Source organism: Perissodus microlepis, chromosome 7 (genome assembly GCF_051167445.1).
Source record: "Perissodus microlepis isolate ML-2025 ecotype Zambia chromosome 7, ASM5116744v1, whole genome shotgun sequence".
NCBI classification, from domain to species: domain Eukaryota; kingdom Metazoa; phylum Chordata; class Actinopteri; order Cichliformes; family Cichlidae; genus Perissodus; species Perissodus microlepis.
This window is the reverse complement of record NC_140467.1, coordinates 25,471,042-25,498,761: the sequence shown is the minus strand read 5'-3', so window position 1 is coordinate 25,498,761 and position 27,720 is coordinate 25,471,042. Positions and strand designations below refer to the sequence as shown.

At 38.8% G+C, this 27,720-nt stretch overlaps 1 protein-coding gene across 1 annotated transcript in view; it reads right to left on the bottom strand.

Moving 5' to 3' along the window:
- lrp5 (low density lipoprotein receptor-related protein 5) overlaps positions 1-27,720 on the bottom strand; it is a 50,226-nt gene that overhangs the window by 19,390 nt on the left and 3,116 nt on the right. Inside the window, exons 2-11 of the mRNA XM_084934371.1 lie at positions 17,696-17,896; positions 17,317-17,533; positions 14,526-14,594; positions 14,237-14,365; positions 11,426-11,622; positions 11,153-11,284; positions 7,676-7,764; positions 7,372-7,590; positions 6,933-7,021; positions 6,409-6,580 (exon numbers count right to left, since the gene is read on the bottom strand). Coding sequence (XP_084790497.1) covers positions 6,409-6,580; positions 6,933-7,021; positions 7,372-7,590; positions 7,676-7,764; positions 11,153-11,284; positions 11,426-11,622; positions 14,237-14,365; positions 14,526-14,594; positions 17,317-17,533; positions 17,696-17,896 — 1,514 coding nt within the window. The remainder of the gene's footprint in view (positions 1-6,408; positions 6,581-6,932; positions 7,022-7,371; positions 7,591-7,675; positions 7,765-11,152; positions 11,285-11,425; positions 11,623-14,236; positions 14,366-14,525; positions 14,595-17,316; positions 17,534-17,695; positions 17,897-27,720) is intronic.

The window sequence follows — 27,720 nt, the reverse complement described above, 5'->3', positions numbered from 1 at the left end:
ACCGATCTCTAAGCTTTTGCTCTTGTCCAAGATCCTGGAGAGACTAGTTCTCTCCCAGCTCCAGGCGTACTTGGACACGAACAATATTGCTGAGAAATTTCAATCTGCCTTTAAGCCATTGCATAGCACTGAAACAGCGTTGGTTAGAGTTCTTAATGATATTCTTGTAATCACTGATACTGGACGCTCTATGGTCCTAGTTTTCCTGTACCTCTCTTTGGCCTTTGATATGGTGGACCATAATATTTTATTACTAAGACTTGAGCACACTGTGGGTATTAGAGGCACTGCCCTCGACTGGTTTAAATCATACCTCGCTGATAGATCGTTATCAGTTCACTTAGGCACCTTCTCCTCTTCCTCCGCTCCGGTCTGTTGTGGTGTGCCTCAAGGATCAGTTTTAGGCCCTATTCTCTTCTCATTGTATTTGCTCCCTCTAGGCGCAATCTTTGAAAAATACAATATCGCCTTCCACTGTTATGCCGATGACATACAGATCTATTTTGAACTTACTGACGACCTTGCTGTGTCCCTGCACTACTTTCAAGAATGCATGCGGGAGGTCAAAGAATGGTTCCTGAGTAATTCTCTTGTTTTAAATGATAAGAAGACTGAGATTGTGGTGTTCAACAGTAAAATCCCTCATGCCCAACTCTGTGCTGCCCTGGGTTCCTTTGCTAGCTTTTCTTGTGACTATGTCAGTAACTTGGGTGTACTGCTGGATAGCTCGCTCAAACTCGATAAGCAAGCGTCTGCTGTAGTGAGATCTAGCTTCCACCAACTGCGCCTTATCTCTAAGGCTAGGCATTATGTTCCGCATGAGGACCTGGAGAGGCTTATTCACGCTTTTGTGACCTCCAGGTTGGATTATTGTAACTCTTTGTACTACGGTCTTCCCTCTTCTCTTCTTCTTAGACTGCAAACAGTCCAAAATGCAGCAGCCCGCCTCTTGACTGGTACCAGGAAATTTTGCCATATTACTCCTGTCCTAGCTAGCTTGCATTGGCTGCCCATAAAGTACCGTATTCAATTTAAAATATTACTCATTACTTTCAAAACTATTAATAAATTAGCGCCAAGTTATCTTAGTGAACTTCTCAAACCACATACTCCTGCTAGAACACTCAGATCTGCCACTCAACTACTTCTGACCCAACCCAGATCTCGACTGAAGTCCCGGGGTGACCGTGCGTTTGCTCTGGCTGCCCCGGTACTGTGGAATACCCTTCTTCTCGACCTCCGCGCATCTGATTCCATTGCACTGTTCAAATCACGACTAAAAACCCACTTATTCAATCTTGCCTTTCCCTCTAGTTAATATTTCTTTTATGATTTTATATCATGCACTTTTATGCTCATTTAAATTCTTGTTTGCTCTGTACCTGTTGCTTTCCTATGTATCAGTGACAGTTATCTGCTTGCATACTTAGTACTTGCTTTGGTCCTATTTCTATTATCCTCCTCCTATTCTCTATCTTACTTGTTAAGCACCTTGGCATACCCTTGGTTTTTAAGTGTGCTTTATAAATAAAGTTTATTATTATTATTATTATATACTGTCTTATTCCAAAGTTTTTCATTCCAACTTTTGGCATATACCTAGCTATTAGAAGTTCCACTACACTGAACTACACACATTAGAAAACCAGATTATAAAGACTTTGACAGGAATACATAAGAATATTTATCAGTCAGATGTTCAATATGATGCCCTCACTGGAAAGCGTGATGTACCATGTCTCTATCTATTCTAACACTTTATGCACACATCTGGGGGGGAAACAACTACAACAATATGTTAGACCTGTTGCACACCAGCAGATGGGAGGCATACAGAAATTCCACAAAGGCTAAAAAAATTGCTTTAATTTGTCACTCATCAGGAAATATATAGACTGCTGATAGACATCCCTCTATCCTATCCATTTTGGCATTCCCCCTATAAAGTTTTCCTGCTGCTTAGTCTATAGCCAGTCCATTTGGCCAGCCCAGAGAGATTTGGCACATATACAGCAGGTTAAATAAGTACCGACCATGTCAACAATTTTCTAAGTAAATATATTTCTAAAGGTGCTATTGACATTACTTTTCACCAGATGTTGGTAACAACCCAATCCACACATGCAAAGAAACCAAACCATAGATGTCCATAAATTAAGTTGTTTGTAATAATGAAAAATGACACAGGGAAAAGTATTGAACACATGAAGAAACAAAGGTGCAAAAAAGCAGAGAAAGTCATGACACCAGCTGAAATCCATCAGTAATTAGAAATCCTGCCATTTGTGCAAATTAATATCAGCTGGTTCAGTCCCAACTAATGGCCTGTAAAAATGTGTCATGTGTGTCACACAAGAAACACAACCTTATTGTTGCAAAACATACAGATGGCACTTGACACACAAGAATTTCTGAACAACTGAAGGTTCCAGTGAGCACTGCTGGGGCCAAAATCAGAAAGTGGAAAGATCATTTTACCACAAACCGACCACAACCAGGTTTTCCGACAGAGCAGTGAAAAAAATTACGAGAAGCTATCCAAGAGCCAAGGAGCACTTGTAGAGAGCTACAGAATGACCTGGAATCAGCAAGTACAATTGTTTCAGAGAAAACAATAAGTAATGCACTGAAGAGCCATGGCCTATATGCACGCTCACCATCCAAGAATCCAAAGCATGTTGCATCATGTTTAAAGTTTGCAGAACAACATTTAGACAAGCCTGTGAAATACTGGGAGAAGTTTGGTCAGATGAGACCAAAACTGAACTCTTTGGATGCCATAAAACACACCATGTTTGGAGGTCAAAGGTCAAAAGGCACTGCACGTCACCCCAAAACCACCACATCAACAGTGAAGTTTGGAGGTGGGAACATCATGGTGTGGGGCTGTTTAGGCTGAGCGGAGGCGTTCTAAAGCTGTCATCACCAACAAAAGCTTTTGTATGGTGTTTAAATAAATTTCATTAAGTGTGTTGAATAATTTTTCCCTGTGTCATTTCTCATTATTACACATAATTTATCATTTGATTTCTTTGCATGAATGGATTGGATGGATTGCGATCAACATCTGCTGAGAATTTCATGTCAGTAGCGCTTTTACAAATATATCGACTTAGAAAATTGGTGACGTGTTCAATCCTTATTTGACCCGCTGTAACACCCCTGACATTCTCTCATTCTATACAGCATGAAGCAGTGACACTAGACTTGTTACTCAAAAAAAACAAAACGCGCAGGGCCTTAAGCAGGGGAAATTCCACTATATACACCTCCCCATTTTCTGAGTCCCACATCATTCACTCACACACACAAAAAAAAACACAGGCACACATATCCACAAGTAGTAACCATATGGCTCAACAGAGTGGCTGAATGGCGCTACGCACAGTCAATCTGCATAATCACAACAAAGCAGCCGTTTTATGCATGTGTGCTGAGAAAGCAACACATCAGTCAACGCTTTCTCACATGAACACATGCTCGTTTCAAAAGGAGGGGGCCAGCGCGGTAACTTCAGAGGGGTTTTTTCCACAAAGAAGGAGGCGAAGGGGGAGTCAGATTTCTTCAACAAAAAGAGTTGAAAACACTAAGACAGAGGAGGGGCATGGGTGGGGGTGGGGGCAAAGAAGAGAAGCAAAGAGAGGGAACCTGAGGGAGTGAGAACATTCCTCCAGTGTTCTTAGAGAAGTTCTTCACTTAGCCGAGGCCTTTTGTCGTTCTCTCTTTTAGAAGCTAAAAGGCTATGTGCTGTTAGGCTTTCAGCTGTTTGATAGGCTTGCTACAACCGCTAACAGTTATGTTTCCAACACTTCAGAGGAGCTTACATGCTATGATATTAATCTCCTGAAAAGCAGAACTACTATTCAACCCTCTTGTGGTCATCACACTAAAATTTGCTGGTTGCATTATGGGGACTTTATTCTTGCTCCACAGTGTAGAAACACTTTTTATCTCTTCACAACAGGACTACATATACACACACATGCCTGAGGTACAATCCATAATCAGTTAAAACAGTTAAAGTGTAAAAGAATGGTGAAACCTTTAACCTCCTAGGACCTGGCGTCCACATATGTGGACATCACATTTTGGATTATTTAGACTAAAATACTCAATTTTGCTCTACATGGGCCTGATATCACTTACGAGGACATTATACTGCTTCTGTTCTATCAAACTTTTAAACAAATATCCTCATATGTGGCTCTTATTTTTCTTAAAAACAAAAATAAGGTTAAAAAAAAATCTGGTAATTCTTTGTTTTTACATTCATCGGGCCCCAATATGCCCAAATATCAAAGAGAAATTAAAAATGCATGTCGTGAAAGAGTTCGGGTCTTAGGAGGTTAAAGCACTGTCCTGATCTGACCAGCTTTTCCACCCATCCATCGAAACCATTTTCTGCTGTTAAGAATCCAGAGGGTATAATAATAATGGATTGCAGTAATATAGCGCTTTTCAAGACCCTCAAAGCAATTAACAATTCCACTATTCATTCATACACTGGTGAAGGCAAGCTACAGTTGTAGCCACAGCTGCCCTGGGGCAGACTGACAGAAGCAAGGCTGCCATATCGCGCCATCGGCCCCTCTGGCCAACACCAGTAAGTGAAGTGTCTTGCCCAAGGACACAACAACCGAGACTGTCCGAGCTGGGGCTCGGACCGGCAACCTTCTGATCATTAGACGAACTGCCAACTCTTGAACCACGATCGTTACAATCACTGGATTGGCAGAAAGCATCACCCCAAGTGATGGTCCCCACATTCTGCTTCCAGTACAAAACCTGTGTCAGCTGCTTGTCGTCCAATTTGGTTTGGCATTTGGTTTTGAGGTATTGTATTAGACCAGTGAATAAGCAATTGATAGAGAAATTAAATTAATGACCAATTTACTGCAAAATACAAATATTTTCTACCTGCTCTACAACACTAAGAATGTCCCCATCTAATCTGAAATGCTCTCCCTTGGCACCAGTTCTCTATCTGTGGTGAAAACTGGAAACAGGTGGCAGGTGAAAATCTAAATTAACTAAAAGAGGGAGTGTCTCTTCCTGTTTTTTTAATTAGTGAATGGTCTTAGTTCAGAAGCATATTTTATCAGTCCTGAATATTTTGTGAACTGTGTAAAAAGTGGATTTTTAATTGACAAATGTCTACTTTAAGATTAAATGACAGGATTAACACCACTGTTTATAAATGGGACAGACAGCTCAAAACCAACACATGTAAAAAATCTAACCCAATAGTGTTTAAGCCCATCCAGTAATGATTCTACATTGGGTGGCTGTTTAAATGCACATGCATGTACACATCTACTATCTCCATTTCATTTTATTCTTTATGTTGTTTATCAGTTGTTTATTAAAAGAGCAGACATATAGACAGTTCACAAATTAAAAAGAAAAATCAACACACACTATTTTAGTAAGGTATTGGGCCAACATGTGTCAGCAAAACACCTTCACTACGCCCTGGAATTGAAGTGAACGCTATTCTACTACAAGATATTCCCTCCTTTTCCTGTCCCTAATAATGGTGGAGCATCTAATAATGTCCAGATTGTCCCATGGGTATTCAAAATGACTGAAAGACTTCATATGAGTCACATCATTTTCACAGCATTCAGCGACATACAGCATACAACAAAGCACTAAGGAACTCCTCGTGCCCATGGATGTTTGCATGGTTAATCTGGAGGATACCAGAGGGACACTAAAGGGGCTGCTAAGGCTTAGGAGTACTGTATTAATATGTACAAGTTAAAAAAGTACTATATAAATACCAGTATATAAGTATACAAGTACCAGTCCATTCATCTGAGCCTCAGCCATCGCAATGGCCACGTGTGTTAGGTTAACTGCTGATTTTAAATTGGTTATGGGTGTGAATGCAGGTAGATAAAGCATTAACTTACATAGTCTAATGTACTGTATGAAATTGTGTGAAAAAATATGTGTGACCAGTGTAAGTGGTCAATAAGACCTAATTTCTTTAATTTCCTGCTTGTAAATTCAGATAAAACTGAGGTTATTATACTTGGCTCTAGAAATCTTGGAAACATGACGTCCAACCAGATACTTACTCTGGATGGCAATGCCTCCAGTGACACTATGAGGAATCTTGGAACAGGATATGTTCTTCAAAGTGCATATTAAACAAATATGTAGGACTGCTTTCTTACACTGTTATATTTCTTGTTTGATTGTTGGGGTTTTCTCTGTATTGTTGGAGTCTTTACCTTACAAAATACAGCACCTTGAGGTCACTGTTGTCGTGATTTGGCACTATATAAAAAACTGAACTGAATTGAAATTAAACTGACAAGGAGTAGAACAGAAATTCTGTAAAGGCTAGAAATTTTACTTTCATTTGACACTCATCTGGAAAAAGACAACTGTTGAACGTACCTCTATCTTATCCGTTTTGGCATCTCCCCAGTAAAGTTTTCCTGCTGTATAGTCTATAGCCAGTCCATTGGGCCAGCCCAGAGAGCTATTGACCAAGACCAGCCGGGCTGTTCCATCCAGATTGGCTCGCTCAATCTTCGGATGCTCACCCCAGTCAGTCCAGTACATGTAACTGTAATAAACAAGAGACAAAAAAACATTTTAGTTCCACTGAAAGGAGAATATTAGATTAGGCAGGTATTCTTTTTGAAGCTTGCAAAAGAAATTTCACATTCCTCACGGTAGACAATTATTTGTAAAATCTAATGTTATGATATAAAACATTTTTTTTCTTTCTTTCTTTGTTAGGCCATATGCTTTTTTTCAACATCAAAATCAATATTTCCCAACTTGGAACACTTGGGACTGCATTTTGATTTGCATGTTATAAACTCTCATGAATTTGGATTAATATATGGATAAGACGACTTTTGTATGTCGGATGATAGCTGTGTTCAGGTGGGAGAGCCAACTGAAGTACTCACCCATTAACAGGGTCCAGAACAATGGCTCTGGGTTCTTCCAAGTTCTCAGAAATCAAAATTTTCCGAGAGGTTCCATTTAGCCTGGTAACCTGCAACACCACATAACATTCCAATGTAAAAATGTAACACAACAATGCAACATATTTTTTAGATTTATTCAAACGGTTTGTTTGCATATATGTTTAAAATTTCATAGTCTTTTCTTTTTGAGTAATAATCACCAGAAGCTGTCTTGTCAATTGCACAGACATAAACTTCAAAAGTCTGACTGGTAATCGGTTCACACAGATCCAAAAGTATGCAGACAGGCATTACAAGTGACCCAGTTAGACTTTTGTGTTCAGTTCTTTTTAAATATAAACCATGCGGCCTAAGAGTAAACTGTATACTTAGAGTTTTACAATTTAATAAAATCTCTAATGTAACAAATCAGATATACCTCAATCCGATCAGTGCCAGTGTCAGTCCAGTACAGGTTTCTTGCAACCCAATCTACAGCAATGCCATCTGGGTGGTTGATCTCCGTGGTAACCAACATCGTGGCATTACTCCCATCAATGCTGGATCGTCGAATGGCCCGAACCTCATCATCCGTCCAATAGACATAACCTTCAACTGGGTCATAATCTATAGCTATGGCATGGCGAATGTTATCAACCTGCATAATTAGAGGAACAGCAATGACCCTCAGGAACCCTAGCTCAGGTAATTGAGGAGCAGTCAATCTTCCTATGTCTTTTTACCTGCAGTACTATGTCTGTGAAATCTGGCAGGTCCAGTGAGATCCTCCTAAGGTCCGTCCGTCGAGCCAGCAACAGAACTTGCTCTGCTCCTAAACAAGACAGACAGTTATTAATAAGTAATTAGTAGTTTATTATTACATTATAGAAATAATGCAATGTATTCTATATACTATAAGCACTTCATCTACTTCATATCCACGGCTAATATAGAATCCTCGATTAACCTAACATGTATGTCTTTGGACTGTGTGAGGAAGCTGAACCTGAAATAAACTGCGTACCTGAAGTAAACCCATGCAACCATAGGGAGAAAATGCAAACTGCATAAAAAAGTCCCAGCCAGGGTTCAAACCCAAAACATTCTTGCATGTCGCACAAGCACAAGGACAAAGTAGCACAATGGCAAAAATCCCAGTTCAAGGCATTTGTGTAGCATGTTATGTACTGCCTTCTAACTTGGACACTACACACTGTTTCATTGAAAACTACCACAATAACCCCTGACATCAAATAAGATGACTCTTGAAGGAAATTGATACCAGAATTTTGCTTTTTATAAATGGATTCAAAGAACTTTTAAAATTCAACTCCTACCCCTCAATCCAAAAAACATATGTTTAATATTGTTAATAATATTAGCTGTAGTTGTATGTTAAGACAATGAGATGGCATTAAGCTTGAGGCTTCTATCCTGCATATGTAGGACTAATCTGCTGTTTAGTCATAGTTATTATGCACAAATACCCATCAGACATTTCTGTCCTATCTGGAAAATCGAACATTTTCCAAAGCCTCCGTTATTTAAACATTTATATCAAGAAGCCATCCAACAAACCAACAAAAGTTGGAGTATTTGGTATCTGGGTTGGAGCCAAAGCCCACAGCCCAATATAAATCTGTCTGTTGTCAAAAAAGATTTCAATCCTGAGCCAAGCTTGCACTATTATCAGTTTTCTTGCCTCCTCCTTACTCCAACCAGTCTGGAAACAAAGGGCTCTGCTATCCTGGGGGATTCTCCGCTGTGCTTGGCTGTTGATTGATTTAACAGGAGCCAAACTCACCTCATGGGAGACAATTAACTATTTTTCTTTGTGTCTTACACGTCTGATTCTGAGGTGCTTGGATTATAAAAAGTTAAAAGTGTTTCTTTCTATGGTCCTATTTGATTTATCTTTCAAATCAATTCACTCAAATCGTAAGACAAAACAGTTACTGTACAGCACGTCTGTAAAATAAATTACAAAACCTACAGACAATAAAGATATGTAACTGAATGTTACAAAATACATACCACGCGGAATTTTACTCTATCTGGATAAATCTCTAAGAAGTAAAATCTAATTTTTGAGGCCTCCAAATGTCAGCCTAAATATAAGCTCAGATAAAACACACTTCTCCAACGTGTCAGCAAAAGCTTTAATCTGTGTTCTTTCAGCTGCACAACCAGCCAAAATCTGGCATCTCTCAGCCTTGGCACCAATCAGATTTTACAATGAGAGTTATTCATCGTTACTTAAATGTCTGAGGCAAGGCGGGATAAATAAAGGAAGAGAAGGAAGAGAAAAGAGGGACAGCATCTGTGATTCCACTCTTCTCTTCGCTTGACTTCATTTTGAGACACTTAAAGACCCCTAACAAACAGTCTTACACACACACACACACACACACACACACACACACACACACACACACACACACACACACTACAGGCAGCGCAATAACAAACGCCTTCAATTTAACCAGCCAAGCAAAACAAATTAGAAGCACACACAAAAACACAAAGACACACACACACACCCACAGACACACAAACTGCAGCCTGACACAATAGGGCATTGTTGCTTTTATTGTCAACAGTGGCTAAGTGATTGGTTGGCATGCTTCATTCAAATTTAATACATTCCCATAACACAGCCTAACAGACACAGAAAACTCTAATACAGTGTTGTGCTATTATAGAATAAAGCTCTATTGTTTTAGCCTCATGGGAATCAGCATGGTGGCCGGTCAGCTAACTGTTAAACTACAGGGTTCATTTTACTGGTCATTTTACTTGTTTTCTAGCTGATGCACCCCACTCTGCAACACTTTTCACACACCAAACGCAGTGGTAAATGGGGTCGGCAAGAGTACACACTAATTATTCTAGGAAACTACAAATAGTACTGGGTTACTATAGACTGAATATGGTTAGCACAGATATGAAGATGTAATTAATGATTGGATATATAATTTATACTCACTATATATTAATTGCCCTTCATTTGTGGTAACATATTCAAAACAATCACGTATTTATTAAAGAAGTCATTTGTTGTTGTCCACTCAGTAAAATTTCATGGTGTTGCTGATCATGGCATTAAGTTTTTATTTAAACGGTTTGCTAGCATTGCTACCATTCTCTGAGCTTTTTACTACATTTCGCAGACTTACAGACAGCTTGCTATGTCACAGATTCTGATTAACTTTATTTTTTATAACTTTTATCTAGAACTTCATTAATATGACATTACTCCTCCACATATGCTAATTTCTCATGAGCAACATTTAAACCCTTTAGAACTGAGGAGGCAATAACTTACTCATGTACCTGAAATACCAGAAAAGTCCACAGTTATTATGTTACAGAACACAATACATCATTTTTCAGTTCAATGGAATTAATTTTATTTATATATTTATATATTTTGTCTACTCTCTCCAGTAGTTTGTGTTTTGTCCTTAGCTCTCTATGCTTTAATTTTTTCCCTCTTCTCTTTCCCCTCTGAGCCTGGCTTTGCCAAAGGTCTCTTCTTTTTAAAAGGGAATCCTTCCCCATTGGCACAATGTTCTTGCAATAGGAAACTGTTTGAGTGTTGGAGTCACAATATAATAATATATCTATCCTGAAGCAACTATTATTGATAACTACCATTGCAAAAAAAATAACTTTATTTTTTATTTGTGCACGGCACGCATACTGAGTTTTTCACAATAAATTACTGGATTTATCTGTGCTAAACAACTAAATGCACTTCATTCCTATACGCAGACCAACAATGGAATGGATTTTTGATTTTAAAAAATGCAGCCTACCCTACCCCTGGTTCCCCTGTGACATGCAAACACCCCAAACAAAAATAAAGAATGCCAAAGAACCGAGAAAATGGACAAACAGACCCAGTACAGAAACTAAACTTAAAAACTAAAACTGAAGGAATAGAGCCATTCCTTTAAAACAAATGTTAAGTAGACTGGCACTTATATAGCCCGTTTCTACTCAATTTGAGCACTAAAAGCACATGCTTTTATCCGTACCTAAGCACTTTTAACTACACGTCCATTCTTTCGCTCTCTCTCGCTCGCTCTCTCTCTCTAGTGGATACATTGGGGGTAACTTGGGGTTCAGTATTTTGCCCAAGGACACTTTGACACATGGACAGGGGAAGACAAGGTTTGGTTTATTCTGAGGTTATAGTAATGTAAATGGATCCATACCTGGTTTGCATGTCTTTCTGTCTGGTTTAAGCTGCACGCCAGTGGGGCAGGCACAGCTATAGAAAGGCTCAACTGGAGAGAGTAAGCAGAGGTGACTGCAGCCTCCATTATCGGTACTACATGGTGTCTGGACTGCAACAAAAATACACGTTGGGGTGAGAATAAGCAGAGAGATCATTAAATAATTACCAGAAAGTAGATCAAAGTTGGCCAGAATTACTCCAGCTACAAACCTAATCTACAAACACAAATGTAAAACAGTGAAACACGTACTGTCTGGTTGGCGGTAGGGCTCCAGAACCTGTATGTCCATGGGAGAGTAAATCCCACTGAGGATCTCTCTGGTTTTGTCTCCACTGTGTTTGCTACAGGCGTGGATGGAACGAGTCTGCCAGTCGGTCCAGTATAATGTCTCCTCAGACAACGTTAGAGCAAAAGGATGGGTCAGGGTGCCTTCCACCACCGTTTCACTGCAGGATGGAATGAAAGCTTATTAATTTATGTTTACTTGTGTCATTAAAAACACATTTTGAAATACTGATACAGGGAATTAATGAATAAATATAAACAACTTGATTTATTGGGTTTTTTTGTTTGTTCTATAATGTACTTAAAAATCAACATTTGTGTTAGCATTCATGTTTGCAAATTTATCTGTACTTCCATTAACACTTTAACTGATCTTACCACTGACTCACAGGATTATATTTCTCAAACCATATAAATGCTCAGCCAAACCATTTTCAAGACCACAGACAAGAAAAGGATTCTTAGAACTGCAAACTCTTGTGTACAAATGAAATTTTGGTTCAATGGAGGCAACGTAGGAATGAAACTGTCCTCTTTAGAACATAAATATCTAAACCACATTCAGGTGCAACCTCACTCACTCTCTCCATCGTTAATATAAAAAAACTACATAAAACAAAGATTGGAGAAGTGTTTGAGGAATCACTGATAAGGAATAAATGTTTCATTTCTGAAACACAATCATGTAAAGAAAAACATAAAGAAAACACAAAGAACTGGCTGTAACCAGTCATCATTCTTAGTTACATGCCTGAGTGTGTTTGTGTGTGTGTGCATTAGGAAACAGGAAAAATGTAACTAACTCCAGATTTCAAAGCTTTGTCCAGCTTTTGTATATAATTGAGGGCGTGAGCAGATATTGATTTGCAGACAAACATTATCCACTCTGATAATTACTACAAGTTCTACAGTTACTACAAGTAAAAGGCCTGTGTGACTTGGCTTGTTCTAGACAGAAACATCATCAATCCAAAGCAGTGCTGGTAAATCTTGTGACCCACAAAAATCCAGGATCTATGTTCAGGGATGGGCAGGATTTTATCAAACCAGGAAATTAAGATGAGCACTTTTTCTGTTTCTCTTAAAGAAAGTATGTCTGTTTCTCTAGTTCCTTCTCCTTGTTTTTTCCAGTCCTCATTTTCCCAGTCTCTGGTACATCTGGTCGAATTCCATTAACTATGTTCAAAAGGTCAGTAACTGGAAATCTTTTACAGATGGACTGAATGTTGCTGGGCTAACTAACTATCAGTAATATAATATAGTAACTATCAGTTATATGTGCTTTACTGTTCACTATTTGGTACATTCGTTTTTTGGATGGAAACAAAAAGAGAAAAAGAGTTAAAGAGCATATGTGGAGAAAAAAGGCCAATAGAAGGAAAAAGAAACAAAAGAAAATCCTGAGCTGTGAGCAAAATGCAGTGTGTGTGTGTGTGTGTGTGTGTGTGTGTGTGTGTGCATGCGTGCGTGTGTGTGTTTTGACTGGGGAATGCACACCACAGCTCTGTTTGTCTTGGACTATTCCATCTATGTTTTTATTCGGTCTGTGCAGCTATTTTTCACTTCCCGCCTCCATTTTTCCCAGTGAAAACTCAAAGCGTTATTTGCTGATCGTTGATGTTTTTATTCTTGATCCTGATTAAGAATTTTGAAAAGCACGTTTTATTTCTGCCTTAATTAAAGAGATACTGTCATAATAGGTGACTGTTGACAACTGAAAGAACTATATGAAGTAAGACATCAGTAAATCTCATCTCTCTTGTACAGTGACAAATATTGTTCTCACATAAAATGTCAATAGTGCTTCAAATCAGTGCTACACTGAGCTAGGGTTTTCTATTTCCCATTCAATACTGATACCTTGGTACAAAGAATCAATAAATACCAGTGATAAGACAGACAGGGAATGTATATGTTTAAGACATCCTCAAACATTGATCTTCTAACTTTGGCAAGATACACTGAAAAAAAATATTGGTGATGTTCATCTAATTTATTTGAATTAGCTTTCATGTCTGCTCTAAGTGAGAGTCATCATGCTGCAGCACACTGCTGTCATTAAAAGCTGCAGTACTTTCTTTGTTTCCTGCACCTCTTTATGCATTTTATGTAGATAAGACAGCTGGAAAGAAACATTAAAAATTCAGTTTATGACAATATATTACATACCATTAGCGTACTTAAAGTATTTCAAACGTCCTTCTATCTTCGACCATGTACATTGTAATTTAACCCCTAATGCATGTAGTGCATCTGTCCTGTCTGCCTCTCCTCGCCCAACAGGTTGCAGGATGAGGCCCAGGGAGGAGCAGCCGTCTGCTGCGACCTGTGAAAAGGGAGTTTTTCCTTCCTACTGCCAACAAAGTGCTATTTTCTCTGAATTCCTGCAGGGTTAGGGCATGGGGTTGAGAGATATTGGCTTGATATAACTGGGCTCCTCTCAAAGCACAAGCTTGGTTTGAAACCAGTCTCCTGCAGAGGGGCTAGCTTCTATTCCACTCTAAAGTTGTACTCAGTAAGAGGCAACAAAAGGGGATTTGGTTATACTGGCTTATTGTCTTTGCAGTGTAGTTTTTACCAGTGGACCAGAACAACAGTCAGGGTATGCGGTAATGTTTTTGGTTTTGGATTACAGTACATGGATCCCCATATACTGAACTGAATGAAAAGGAAGGAGGAAAAGCATACATCATTACACTCTTGGTTTGAATTCATTCTAAGACAGTCTTTTACACGCACGCACACACACACGCAGATGTACATAAAGCTGCATACCGTGCTGATCCATCCAGATTGGCTCTATGAATGAAGCTGAGTTTGGCATCAGCCCAGTACAACTTCTGTTCCACCAGGTCTATGGTGAGACCGTTGGGCCAGTAAATGTCCTCATTCACTATTACTCTCCTGATACAAGACAGAGATGCTTAGAATTAAGATTTAAAAAAAAACGTTTTAATGTGACTTTTTTGTAACACATCTAAACAAAAAGTCCACACTACAAAAGTAAAACTACAACTACTGTAAACACAGAAGATCTGAGTGCAGTCTTATGTAGTTACCGTACCTGTTGCTGCCATCCATGCCAGCACGTTCGATCCTGGGTTCCTCCCCCCAGTCTGTCCAGTACATGTAGCTGAGGGGAAAAGCAAAGAAATACATCACTCATACACATAACATTAAAACCAAAAGGGTTTTGTTCTTTTTTGGGGGGTTTTAAATTTATTTATTTAGTTAATTAGTTAGTTTTTTGTTGTTGTTTTTTACGTTTATACAACTTCTCAATATGTGATGTTTTATCTGTGTAATACGAGTTAATGAGTACTGTGCTAGAGGTTATTAGCATCTATTCCCCAGTCTCCTGTAGTACACAGGTCATCCAGAAGGCTGTGGAAAAGTGTTTTTGTTGGTGGATGATATCAAATATAACTTTTTGGTTTAAATGATAAACTTTCTGTTGGTAACAGGAAAATCCTGAGCTCCATCAGGACCTTATCCCATCTTTGAAATATGTTTTTATTGTCAGGGTTTGGAGTTATTTTTGCTTAATCTAAACCACCACTGATGGAACAAAGTTTTAAATTTTAAGTTACATAAAGAAAAATTTCAGGAAAGGTGCAAGTTTTGTATAGTTTCCCTTTCACAGATACTAATACTAATACTGGATAGTAATACTGGATAACTAAAGTTAAGTAACTAAAGTTAAATTTGTACTTTTCATCTGTTTTAGTAATTGTTCTTATTATACTGACTTGTTATCTATATGCTACTCACAATGGTGGTATGGTGGCGCAGCGGCTGGTACTGCTGCTTGACAGCAAAAAGGTCCTGGGTTTGAATCTGCAGTTTGCATGTTCTGCCTGAGACAATGTGGGGTTCCCTCCAAAGGAATGCATCTTAGGTCATGTGGTTATTCTAAAATGGCCTTGGGTGTGAGGTAGATAAAGTGTAATAATAACTAAAAGGCACGTATGAATCGATGGTTAAATGTGGTTTGCAGTCTGAAGAAGTCTGAGTGGTCAGTATGACTAGGAAAGCATTATGAATGCCAGTCCATTTGTGCAAAAACTATTCTTAAACTCCTGCAACTGTAGCTAAAGAATTGAAATGAGAAATCTGGGAATAATGTGTATATATACAATATTGTCTTTGCATCTCAATGTAGTTTTTTATGTTTTTTTAAATATGATTCCATATATATATTGTATATATACTACAGATTCAATGACCCCACCTGTAGTAACATTTCACTGGCACTGTAATGTGAATGCAGATGCTTCATAAGAATTTAATCGACCTGCCTGAGTTTCATCTTTTCTCACACCACCAATGATTATTTTCTTTATAATGAAAAACATTGGCCTGAAACTCCAACACAGAAACACCCTATGGTTCTTGTGCTCTATAAAAATGTTATCTGTGCACACTGACGATCTAACTTTTTCTGTCATTGACATGTTTTTTAGCCTGTGGTGAAAAACTTTTCTTACTGTGAAATGTGTATTTAAGGGAAAAACACATTTAAACATAAAAAGGTCAAATGCCTTTAATGCAATAACAAGAAATGTGATTTCCAGCTCCACTGTTCTAGTCAGGCTGAATTTACCTGCAACATAATATCTGTCGTCTGATGTTCACAGGTGCAAACAAAACTGACCACGGCAGCTTTTCATTTTTTTAGTCATAATAAAAAAAAAAACAAAAAAAAAAAACAAGCCTCTGAAAAAGGAACTTTGTATAAAAATGGCTGTAGTTCATAAAAAATGTTCTTAACCCCTTGAATTAAAGGCAAAAGCAAAAAACAAACAAACAAACAAAAACAACAGTGTCACTATCCATACACTTAAGGACCTAATTGTATGTACAAGGCGCCGTTTAGCAGGGTTTTTTTTTTAACCTTTATTTATACAGGTATTCCCATTGAAACTCAATGTCTAATGTACAAGGGTTTTGGTTCTTAACCCTATTAAAACAGTGAAAGTAAAGTGCAAACCATAAAGCTCCTAAATGGGACACAACCTGTCTGGGTTGGAAACCCTGTGACTTCTTACATTACAGCCAAAGAACAAAGGCAAAGAACACCTTCTGTGTACATTTGGGACCCCACTGGCTTCTGACAATTTTACTCTTTACTCTTTGGATAAGAAAGCTTTGCCTACCTGTCTTTTTTTTAAAATCTGTGTATGTGCAGCATTTCCAGCAACATTTTCAGTTGCCCTTAGCTCAATTGTTCAGTAACCCAGTGTGTTAAAGAATGATCCTCATCCTCTCTGAATATTTGTGGTAGCATATAGATATAAAATTATAAAAACTGTGTCACTGTCACTGTATCAGTGTTTTTAGGGTTTTTTTTTTTTTTTAGATGAATTGCTATTTCTTAGTGCCCTAAACACGTTTATCTCTGTGTTCAGCTTGTCCTGTCACTCATTCAGCCAGCCAGACTCATTTTCCATCATCACTGATTGTAAGGTCAATATAATCATAAAAAATAGTACAGCTTTTTTTTTTTCCTGTAAAAACAACAGTAGTTACATTTTTGAAGTGTTTCTACTGGCATTTATAATAATTAGTGAGCTTTCCAGTTTCATTGGGGACAACATGAGCTATAAGAGATCAAATCAGCAGAATCAGTAGAGCCAAGAAACTAGAAACTAGGTTATAAAATGTAAAAAAAAAAGATTTTTGATATCCATATCAGTTTTACACCCAATTATTAATTTGATGTAGAATCTGGTGTGTGGTTTGATTGTGAGGATATTTTACATAGCCTACACCCCACACAATATCTGATCCATTCAATAACAAAAAATGAATGGTGTCAGACACATCTTTGCACATTTCTGTGTGTATTTTGTTACCGCTGGCCAGGGTTGAGAGCAATAGCCCTGGGCTGGTCCAAGTCCATCCAGAACAACACCTTTCTTGAGGTTCCATCTAGGTTGGCCACTTCAATGCGATTGGTCTCTGAGTCCGTCCAGTAGAGCTTTTTACCCAACCAGTCACAGGCCAGCCCATCAGGACTGTCTAACCCTGATACTACCACAGTCTGGCCTGTTCCCAGTGCCTCTTTAAGGGCTGTAGGTAAAAAAAACCCAACAAACTCAGTTGAAACTGTTACATGAAAAAGGGTGTATATTTCAATAAATCATTAACACATGCAGCAATAGTTATTTTAGCTTTTTACGAGAAAGTCCTCACCAAGTAGAAAAATTAAAAGTAAACAGTGTGTAGTCTTACAGTTAGAAGACTGATTCCAGTGAGTCTGTTTGATGGCTTCTTCACTGACATCCGTCCAAAATATCAGGCGTTCAGAATACAAGAAGTCCACAGCTGCTGCATCTTCCAGGTCACTCACGATGATGGCGGACTCCCCTCGGACACCATCTGCATCTACCAATCGCACGTCACGCCGATTGGCAAAAAGAAGGAGCGGTGACCCTGGAATGGAAAAGATCCTTTATGTAACATTTCATATATCACTCAGATTTCTCACAATGTTATTTCATACAGAGACGCAAAGATGCTTATATTCGAACAGTTATTAAATGTCACTGGTTTGCTAAAAAAACAAAACAACTATTGGATCTGCCTCTAGCAATCTGACTAAAGCTTTCGATTGATATCACGGCAATTCTCTCAAAAAATGAATAAACTTTTTCAAACAAAATGCTGCTTTATTTCTTCTGAATATTCTCATTTTTGTCTTTTTACCAAGTACAGACTGGAAATATGTGGGAAACATATCCAAAAGACTGACAAACACTCATTTCAGGGAGTTACTGCACTGGGAAAAAAATGCATTTTGGAGTCTCTATACTCTAACCTTTCGTGTCTCCTATAAGATCAGCAGAGGGGGAAATTAATGCATTATGCAATTATTACGGTACCACTATCCACCTTCTCTAATGCAGAGACACACACCTGGGGGTTATTTTGTAGTTCCAGCACGTGTTACACCAGCGGAAGCCTTTTCTCTGTACCTACAGTTCTACTGACTCTCTAATCAGTCTGCTTTTATATGTGTAAATTGGCTAACTGTTCTCTCCTCCTCTCTGCACGGCACACACACAGTGGTGTCTTTCACATGCCCAGTGAACTACAATCCTTTTCTGAGCTCAGAATTAAATATACATAAAAAACAAACCTATTCTCAGATAAATACTGACACTGAGCACAGTGCTGATTCTAGACCCACACACAGTCAAGTTCACAATAGAACATAAAACAAACCAGGGCAATATAAGAAAAATGTTTGTACAAGAAAGCATTCCCACTCTGTCCCAACCATGCGGTAAGTATGCAAATGTCAGAGTCCAGATTCCATAAACCCATGTCTTTGTCAGCGCGGTTCAGTAACTCAAGAGATGTTGTCCTCCCACTGTTGAAGCCAGTAGTGATCACAGCAGCTGCCACAGTGCCTCTGGGGAATCCTGTGGTTTTGGCCAGGCAGGGTGGCAGAGCTACTACGCTGTGGTTTGGCACAACCGTGCCTCCTATAATCCCACAGAACGAAGCCAGTCTGCCTCTTAGTACGAACGCTGCCCAGAAACAATACCCAAGCCCTAAAAGACACAGGGTACTGCTTTTATTAAACATAGTGTCTCCATAAGGCAATGGTTTAAACGTTCATTTAGCAAGCTAAAGCTCTCAGTTCCAGGACGAGCAGGGATTGCACCAGGAAGGGTATCTGATGTAAAAATCTGCCAAGTCAAACATATTGCTCTACCTGTTGTGGCGCCCCAAAGTGAGCGCTGAACGTAGTCTCTACTGTTGTTATTGAAATCAAATTACATAGGTAAAAGCAAGCACGGTGGTGCGGTGGATAGCACTGTTGCCTCACAGCAAGAAGGTCTGCGTTAGATTCGAGTTCAGGTTCGAGTTCAGGGCCTTTCTGTGTGGAGTTTGCATGTTTCTCCCCATGTTTGCGGGGTTTCTTCCTCCCACAGCCCAAAGACATGCAGTTAGTAAGGTTAGGTTAACTGATGATTCTAAATTTCCCATAAGTGTGAATGTGAGTGTAAATGGTTGTCTGTCTCTGTGACAGGCTGGCGACCTGTCCATGGTGCACGCTGCCTATCATTCATGCTGAAACACACTGCTGATTAATCAAACCAATAATTCTTTAAAATATTCAGTTCAAACACAACGTTGTTATGTTACTAGAGAGGAAATAGATGGCTTTACTGTAACAGTAATGAAACAGATACATTAAACAAAATGACAGGAAATTACAGCAATTCACATCAAGTGAGTGGGCATCACGTGTTCATGCTCATCCACACTCAGGCTACACTCTTGCCTAAACAGTGTGCTTCCAGTACTGAAAACAAGTCTGAAGCGGTGCTGTTTGCTACATGTCAGAAATGACAACTGTGGATAATGTCCAGAAGCGATTCTCCTAACAGAGGTGGGATTTCATGTATGAAAACAACTAAGCCGAGCGAGGCCCCCCAGATGGATGAGGACAGGGATAACTCTGGGAATCAGAGAGCTGATACATTTAAGTGACTTTCAACACACTGGCAGTTTTTTAGTTGGTGGAATAAAACCTGGAAATGAATGAAATGAATGTTAAGCAACACAAAGTTTAACACAGGTTACTCTTACAGTTTCATTGAACTGTGTTTTCTCTATCACTTATTTATTTTGTACAAAGAAAACCAAAACAATAACTTAAAGACTAATTTCCAGTTTGGTAACCTCAGTGAAAGAAATGTGCTGGAAAATTATCTATACATGCTGAAATAACAAGTAAAGTAATTTTTATAACAGTGTTTATTCTCTCCTCAAAACACACAGGGCTGAGCCGTAAGAATGAGAGCGCCATTCTTATAATCCTATGAGTGAGTGCTGTTTTTTCCTACTGTTGCTTTTTTGCTAAAGGAGATGTTTTTTTTTACATTTATGGGGGACTCTCAGAGAGCTTATTATACTCTGAGGAGTTTCATTTTTGTTATTGATGAATAAGAATATAAACTTTGTTAGTATTAATGTAAACGGGCTGAATGGACCAGTTAAAAGAAAGAAAGTTTTACACCAGCTAAGAAAAATGGAAATTAATGTTGCCTTTATACAAGAAACCCATCTTACTGCAATAGAACAAAGTAGGTTGGCCATGTTATGTCATCTTCATTTCACTCTACAGCCAGAGGACTGGCTATACTGATGAATAAAAATATTCCAGTGACAATAAAAGAAACTTTAATTGACCCTTCTGGTTGATTAGTTAATTGTGAAATTTATTCAGAACAATGGACCCCCCCCCCCTAAATTAATACAACCCAGTTATGATCATAGTTCCTTTTTCAAGATATTCTTCTGATAATAGCAGAAGGGCAGCAAAACATACTGGTACGGAATGATATAACTTTTTTTCTACTTTCTATTTTGGACAAATCAACTACAACTGTATCCAGTTTAAAACTATTCCAAATAACTGTGGCTTTCTGCTCTTGTTTGCGTAATTCCCATATTAGAATAGATCGTTTTTTTGTTTGTGTCAACACAACTATTCCACAGAACACTGGATAATCCACAGCTGCCCAGGATCTTGTCTGACCACTCAGCTCTTGATTCCAGAAAAAACAGCTGTTTTATACAGACAGCCTTAAAATCCCACAATTCTCCAAAAAACCTGTTTTCTTTGTAATTTATTAGAGATCAGATTAAAATAATCTGTGAAATGAATCACATTTCCGCTCCCAACAGCTTTATACTATGAGGCACATTAAAAGCATATTTGAAAGGTCAAATAATATCATTAACAAAAAGTATTAAAAAATTAAAAAAAATGCAAATGCAAACATTAGAAGAATTGAACAAAGCAATGTCTAAACCTGTAAAGGAATTTCAACATACTGGCTGCTGACACAACAAAATGCACATCATATCGCCTATTTCTTTATGAACACAGACTATAAATTCATTTCTAAGGCACTGGCTAACAGGCTTGGTAAGTATTTGCCACGCCTGATATACCAGGATCAAAATGTATTTATTTATTATCGCTCACTATCTAACAATTTATGTAACCTTTTTAACAGTGTCCATCTTTCAAAATCCCAGTAGAGCCCAGTACAGCAGTAACTCGTGATGCCAAAAAGCCTCTGACAGACTGGAGTGGCCATATTTGTTCAGGCCCGGGCGAAGGCTTCCACTAATGCACAGATTTCAGCTGAACAGGTCAAGTCGACAGGGTTGTCCTCTGTCTCCGGCACTATTTGTTTTAGCTGTTGAGCCTTTGACAATGTCGATCAGATGGGATCCTGATATAAAAGGCTTTGAAATAGATCACAGAAACAAAAAAACTTACCCTGGTAAGTTCCTCGTTAGGCTACAGACATTGGTTAATGCCTCCACTGGTATTTCAGAATGCAAAGTTAACTTGATTGGAAGGGTTAATTGTGTCAAAATTAAAATTTTACCAAGACTGTAAAATTCTTTTTAGTCAAGTTTTTTTCTTTTTTTCAAAAGAATCAATAATTATGTCAGACAGTTTCTATGAAAGGGTAAATCATTAAGAGTCTCCCTTGAAAAGTTAACTTAGGATCATAAATATGGGGAGGCTTCAACTACCCAACTTTAAAAAAGTTTATTTAATTGCCCAGTTGCAATTTATCTCATCTTTCTTTTAGGCTGATAGATCCGCGTGTGGACTCAAATGGATCAGGATTCTTTGAAAGAGAAAGTTGCCAGTGAATTTGTTTATAAATGGATATCTAGGTTAATAGTGTCATGGTCCCTTAATTAAAGCTGCCTCCCTTAGTTAATTCTTTTGAGTTTTGAGTCCTGCAATTGGGTCCTCATCCTGACTGCCACAGCACCGTACTTGACAAATACCTAGAAAATCTGATAACATCATCATAACATCTGTTGCACTTAATTCAAATCTGGTATGACGTTCACAAAATGCTTAGACTGGAAATTCTGGATGCATGAAACCAGCAAGTAAACTTGTTCAACCGGAGACAGAACAAAAATGTATTCCCAAAGCATATTCTCTATTACAGAGTCCAAAGCTCTGTTTGCATGAACCTAAACAGGTTCATGAACCTAAACATGCATAAACAGGTTCATGCAATGTCAGATTTAAACAAAGATTTAAGCATAAGAACTGATGACCATCTGTGATCAGATTTATGCTGGAATAGCTGAATTGTCACATTACAACTTCCTTCACCAACTGTAGATCCAGAATTACATAGATCCAAACCTGAAATCTCAGAAATGTGTTTTAGATGTGATGTAGAAGGTGGTTCCTTCCACCACTGAATCTGGCTTTGTACAAGGGTGCACTCTTTCCTGCACTCTTTATAGTACCATGACCAATATTATGGGGATTAATATTCCATTAGATCCTGAATTGTGTTTACTGGAAACAAAGGTCAGTGGATCTATGAATAAATATCAAGTAAAACTTATGTTTTATGTCATTTCTCCATTTGGCATTCACATGGACAAGTCTTGGTTTGGCAGTCGCCAGGAGAATGATACTTGTCTTCTTGTCTGACTGCATAGTATCAATTGTAAAGCTTGGTGTTAATGGTATGAGGTTGGTTTTCAGGATTTGGGCTCAGCCCCTTAGTTCCAGTAAAAGGAAATTTTAATGCTTCAGCATACCAAGACATTTTGGACAATTTCATGTGCCCAACTTGGGGCACGTGGGAACAGTTTGGGGATGGCCCATTCCTGTTCCAACATGACTGTGCACCAGTACACGAAACAAGGTCCACAAAGACATGGATAAGTGAGTTTAACTTGGAAGAACTTGAGTGGCATTCACAATCTTGATTCTCAAAAGTCAGAAGAAATAGTAAAAAGTAAAAACTGGATTTTCTAAGGAGAGTTCTTGCTAGCTGAAAGTACTTGCGAAACAAGAAAAAAAACAACAACCAAAAACCGACTGACGGCAAAAGAAAAAAACAGCAATATTGATAGTGAGTTGTGAGATTTGTCTGTCTGTCAGTGTTAACTATGTTAGTCTCTTTTTTTTAATAAACAAATCGGGGGTTTCTCCGACGCACCTGTGGCGCATCGGGTGTCATCTAGCAGGCTATTTAAGGAGCAGCTGGACAGCTCTCAGGTGTTGGATTATTGTCTCAGTCTTCAGTTGAAACACGTCAACTGTCTATTATGTAGAACTTTGATTAGCAGGACATTCACGGATCGTGACACTCACTGCCCAGCTATTCTCAGCCTGTGATCTCTGCCTACATTTCCGTACTACCTCAGTTCCTCTCTTCCAGACCTCAGCCTCCCTGCTCACCTGCACTGCCACTGGTCCAAGCCGTCCCCGTTTCAGTCTCCATCCTTACATACCTCGCCCAAGACTGCAGTAAACATGTGGCAAACAGTTCGAGTTTCTCGTTCTCATTCCAGTGTTATGTTTATCATTTCATCCTCACTGTAAATAAACCTGCCTTCACTGCAGCTGTGTCTGTCTGAGTGATCTGCCACCAGGGTCCACTAGTGTAATTCCTGACATCCTGGTACATTTCTGGAATGAACTCCTGATTCAGCTGTTTATTTTCCTCAATGTGCTTCATAAATGGGAGGTGAACCTAACCCGCAGAATCACTGAGCGAAAGGGATACTAATGCCAAGTTTTGGCCCAGATGTGCCAGAGGTCAGTTCGAGTTGCTTCCTTTCAGGCGTTTTCCATTCTGAAAAATTTGGGGATATTTTTTTAATATTAGTATAATGTGTTTAATAAGTTTAAAAGAGCACTTGCATTACATATGGTTCACTTTTTGAAGTATTCTGTTTTATTGTGAAGAGCTCATGATTGTAAGAGGAAGTCAATGTGGTTGTGATCGGTAAATCAGATATTGCATCTGTATATATGAAATTCTGTTTTTTCATATTGTGAAACATGTTGCAAAACAGTAAGGCAGACTAACTGTATTATTTAAAGATTGCATGAATATACTCTGCAGGTTAGTGCAGAATGAACAGGTTAGTTTGCTGTACTGTGATGGGTTTAAAGTAAACAACAGTGTGTTGGACTGGTGCACAGTGGCTGTGCGGTCGTGGTTAAAGTTTGATTACATGAAATGTAGCATTGGTTAATATGAACTTTAGCTGATGATGCTTCATACCAGCTGTATACTGTCTAATATGAAGACAGCATAAACAGTGTACTGTTAGTATATAGAATGGAAATTGGCCAGGACAACTCATGAAACATCTGCTGACATCTGGTTCAAGTTTATAAATCCACAAAGGGCAGCAGGTCAGCTGATCACAGCTTGTACACAAACACAATCTACTGAAGCTCTCAGTTTTTATTATTGTGAGTAGTGATTCTTTTTTTGCGCTGAGCCACTACAATTGATTTTAGGGTTGAATCCCACTCTAACCCCTGACTGTGCTCATTTTCCTGTTTAGAGGCAAAGTCACCCTCTATAATGTAGGCAACAGAAAATATGTTTTTCTTTTTTCAAGCTGCCTACAATACTACTTTCTTACTTTGAGTCCATTTCACAGCCTGTACTTTTTTTACTTCTACCTAAGTACAGAATGTAGGTACTTTTGCCACCTCTAATGTTAAGAAATGAGGATGTCATAGGGACAGCTCAGGTTGAGTGGATTCAGGCAAAATTACAGAAGCAAGGCTGAGATGGTTTGGACACGTGTGGAAAAGAATTTTAATACAGAGCTGCCAGGCTGGAGGGAAAGAAGAGGACCAAAAAAAAGATTTGTGGATGTCGTAAAGCATGTTATGCAGAGGGTTGGTGTAACAGAGGAGGATGCTATGAATAGGATCTAATGAATCCACCGTAGTGATCCACACTTAATGTAATGACCACGCTATATCTTGACTAAATTTTTACCCCAGATAATCCTCCTCCGAAACAGCAAATCAACCCATAAACTTATCAGGAAAGTCTCTAAAGATCTATTTTCCCAAAGACCTCTATTTAACTTTTTCTATACAACAGGCAGGTTTAAGGCACTTCTGCACTGGCTTTACTTTTCAGGCCTGAAAGCTACATACATCTTTTATACTGTCACCCCTAATAAAAAGTTCTGAAAGATCCTACACCATGACTTTACGTAGTAGGATCAAACTAAAGGTGCAGGGCATCAAAAATCTCCTGATGATTCCATCATTGGAAAACTGTTTATTTATATTATAAGATGCCAACGCCCTGTGGCAGATTCCAAGTAAGGACCAAGTCTCTCTGTGATCCTACAGCCAGCAGTGTGTGTTAAGTCTGAATCAGTACATTATGAATCCAGTGTCAGTCAAGTCAGTAGAAGTCCTGAGAAAGACAGGGTATGCCTCTGTGTGTGTGTGTGTGTGTGTGTGTGTGTGTGTGTGTGCGTGTGTGTGTGTGTGTGTGTGTGTGTGTGTGTGTGTGTGTGTGTGTGTGTGTGTGTGTGTGCGTGTGTGTGTGTGCGTGTGTGTGTGTTGGGGGTGGGGGCTTGAAAACAAAGAAGGGCTCCAAAAGAAGTTTTGAAAGAGTAGGCAATGCACTGCTGAACTCTTTTCCATGCATACACGCTCATGCACAAATGAACACACACAACTTCTCAGCTCTCCTGTTTTGTTCTGCCTGGAGAAAGCCAGCAGGCCCCCCTCACTTTACTTCTTATCAGAACCCATCTCAACAAAGGCGTCTGTGTGTTTGGTGAAGGGCTAAAAGGAAGGAAGAGATTTTCTTCACACCTCCCCAATCGGGACGAGAAAAATGTGCATGATAAGAGTGGGGAACATGGTTAGTGTGTGCATGTGTGTTAGAGAGTGGACCCCAGAGAAATCAAGGTAGACTGCCACAGACTTCCTCTGTCTCCACCTGTGCGAGTTCTTTCCTATTTTCTCTCTCATTCTTTCGTCCTACCTACTTCTCCCGCTCTTCTTTTCTCTCCATTTGTTACATCAGGCTTTTACAAAATCCAAACAGCATAGAGTCTCCAACCAGGCTAATGCAAACACAAAAAGTCATAAACCCAGTACTTTCATTCCTCCTCAGTGCTGTTACCATACCCCTTCTCCTCACGTTTAGCTCCTCAGATTTCCCTTCCTACCCTTAAACCATTTTCCCTTCCCTTCTCATATTCTAATGCATCTCATTCAGTGAGTTTCTGCAAGGCTGGAAATCACATCAACTTTTTAGTAGTAACAGATCAAACATATCCTAACTTGTAAATCTCAGAACATGAGTTTGGTGTTAAAGTGTGGATTTGCAAAACCCTGATGTATGCCACACCAGAGAGGGCCCAAAGTTGTTGCCTGAAAGCTTCTTTATATTAATTGTGAATATTGGCAAAACACACAGCCTAGCTGTTTTCAACTGTGATCATCCGCTTTTTATCCTCACAACTTAAGCATAAAACAGTTTCGATGTTGCGCCACAGTAACTTGTTAGCATGTGGCATTTATGAGGTTCAATTACAGCAGCATTTCATTTTCCATCCAATATTGTAATAATGTCTGACAACAGAAACACAAAAAACATGTGAATGAGAACAACAGTATTATAAATGTGACTGTATTGTTGCTGCTGGGATTTAGCTGTTTTTGGTTTGTATTATTGTAGGGTCTTCACGTTGCAATATAAGGCACCTTGAGGCGAATGCTGTTGTGTTTTGGCACCTTATAAATAAAACTGATTTGATTTGAACTGAATTGCTTCAGCGCAGGCAGAGGTCCGTACTAAAACATTTTAAACATCAGATATGAGTGCCACTCATCTCTTCTTACAGTTTCATAAGGATACCTGTCAGCATACACACACTTGCATGATATTGCACCTACAGTGGACTAAAGGTACTGCACCACAGTGATCGGAATTATACGTATCTATAAGACTCCAATTTGTTCATGTAAATGGAGAATCCTCTTCAGATACTAAGGTTAATTATGCAGTTCACAGAGTTCTGCACTAGGGCCAATTCTGTTTACATTATACATGTTTCCCATAGGTACTATCATTAGAAGGCAGAGCATACATTTTCACTGCTATGCAGATGATACCCAACTTTATCTATCCAAGAAGCCTGATAACATACACCAATTATTGAAATAATGTCTTAAAGACATAAAGACCTATAGAGATTCTAATTTCCTGCTTCTAAATTCAGATAAAACTGAGGTTAATGTACTCGTCCCTAAAAATCTTAGAAACATGGTGTCTAACCACATGCTTACTGGAGGCCAGCATTACCTTGGCCTCCAGTAACACTGTGAGGAAAAGACTGAAATAGCTTTTGACCAGGATTTGTTCTTCAATGCACATATTAAACCAATATGTAGGACT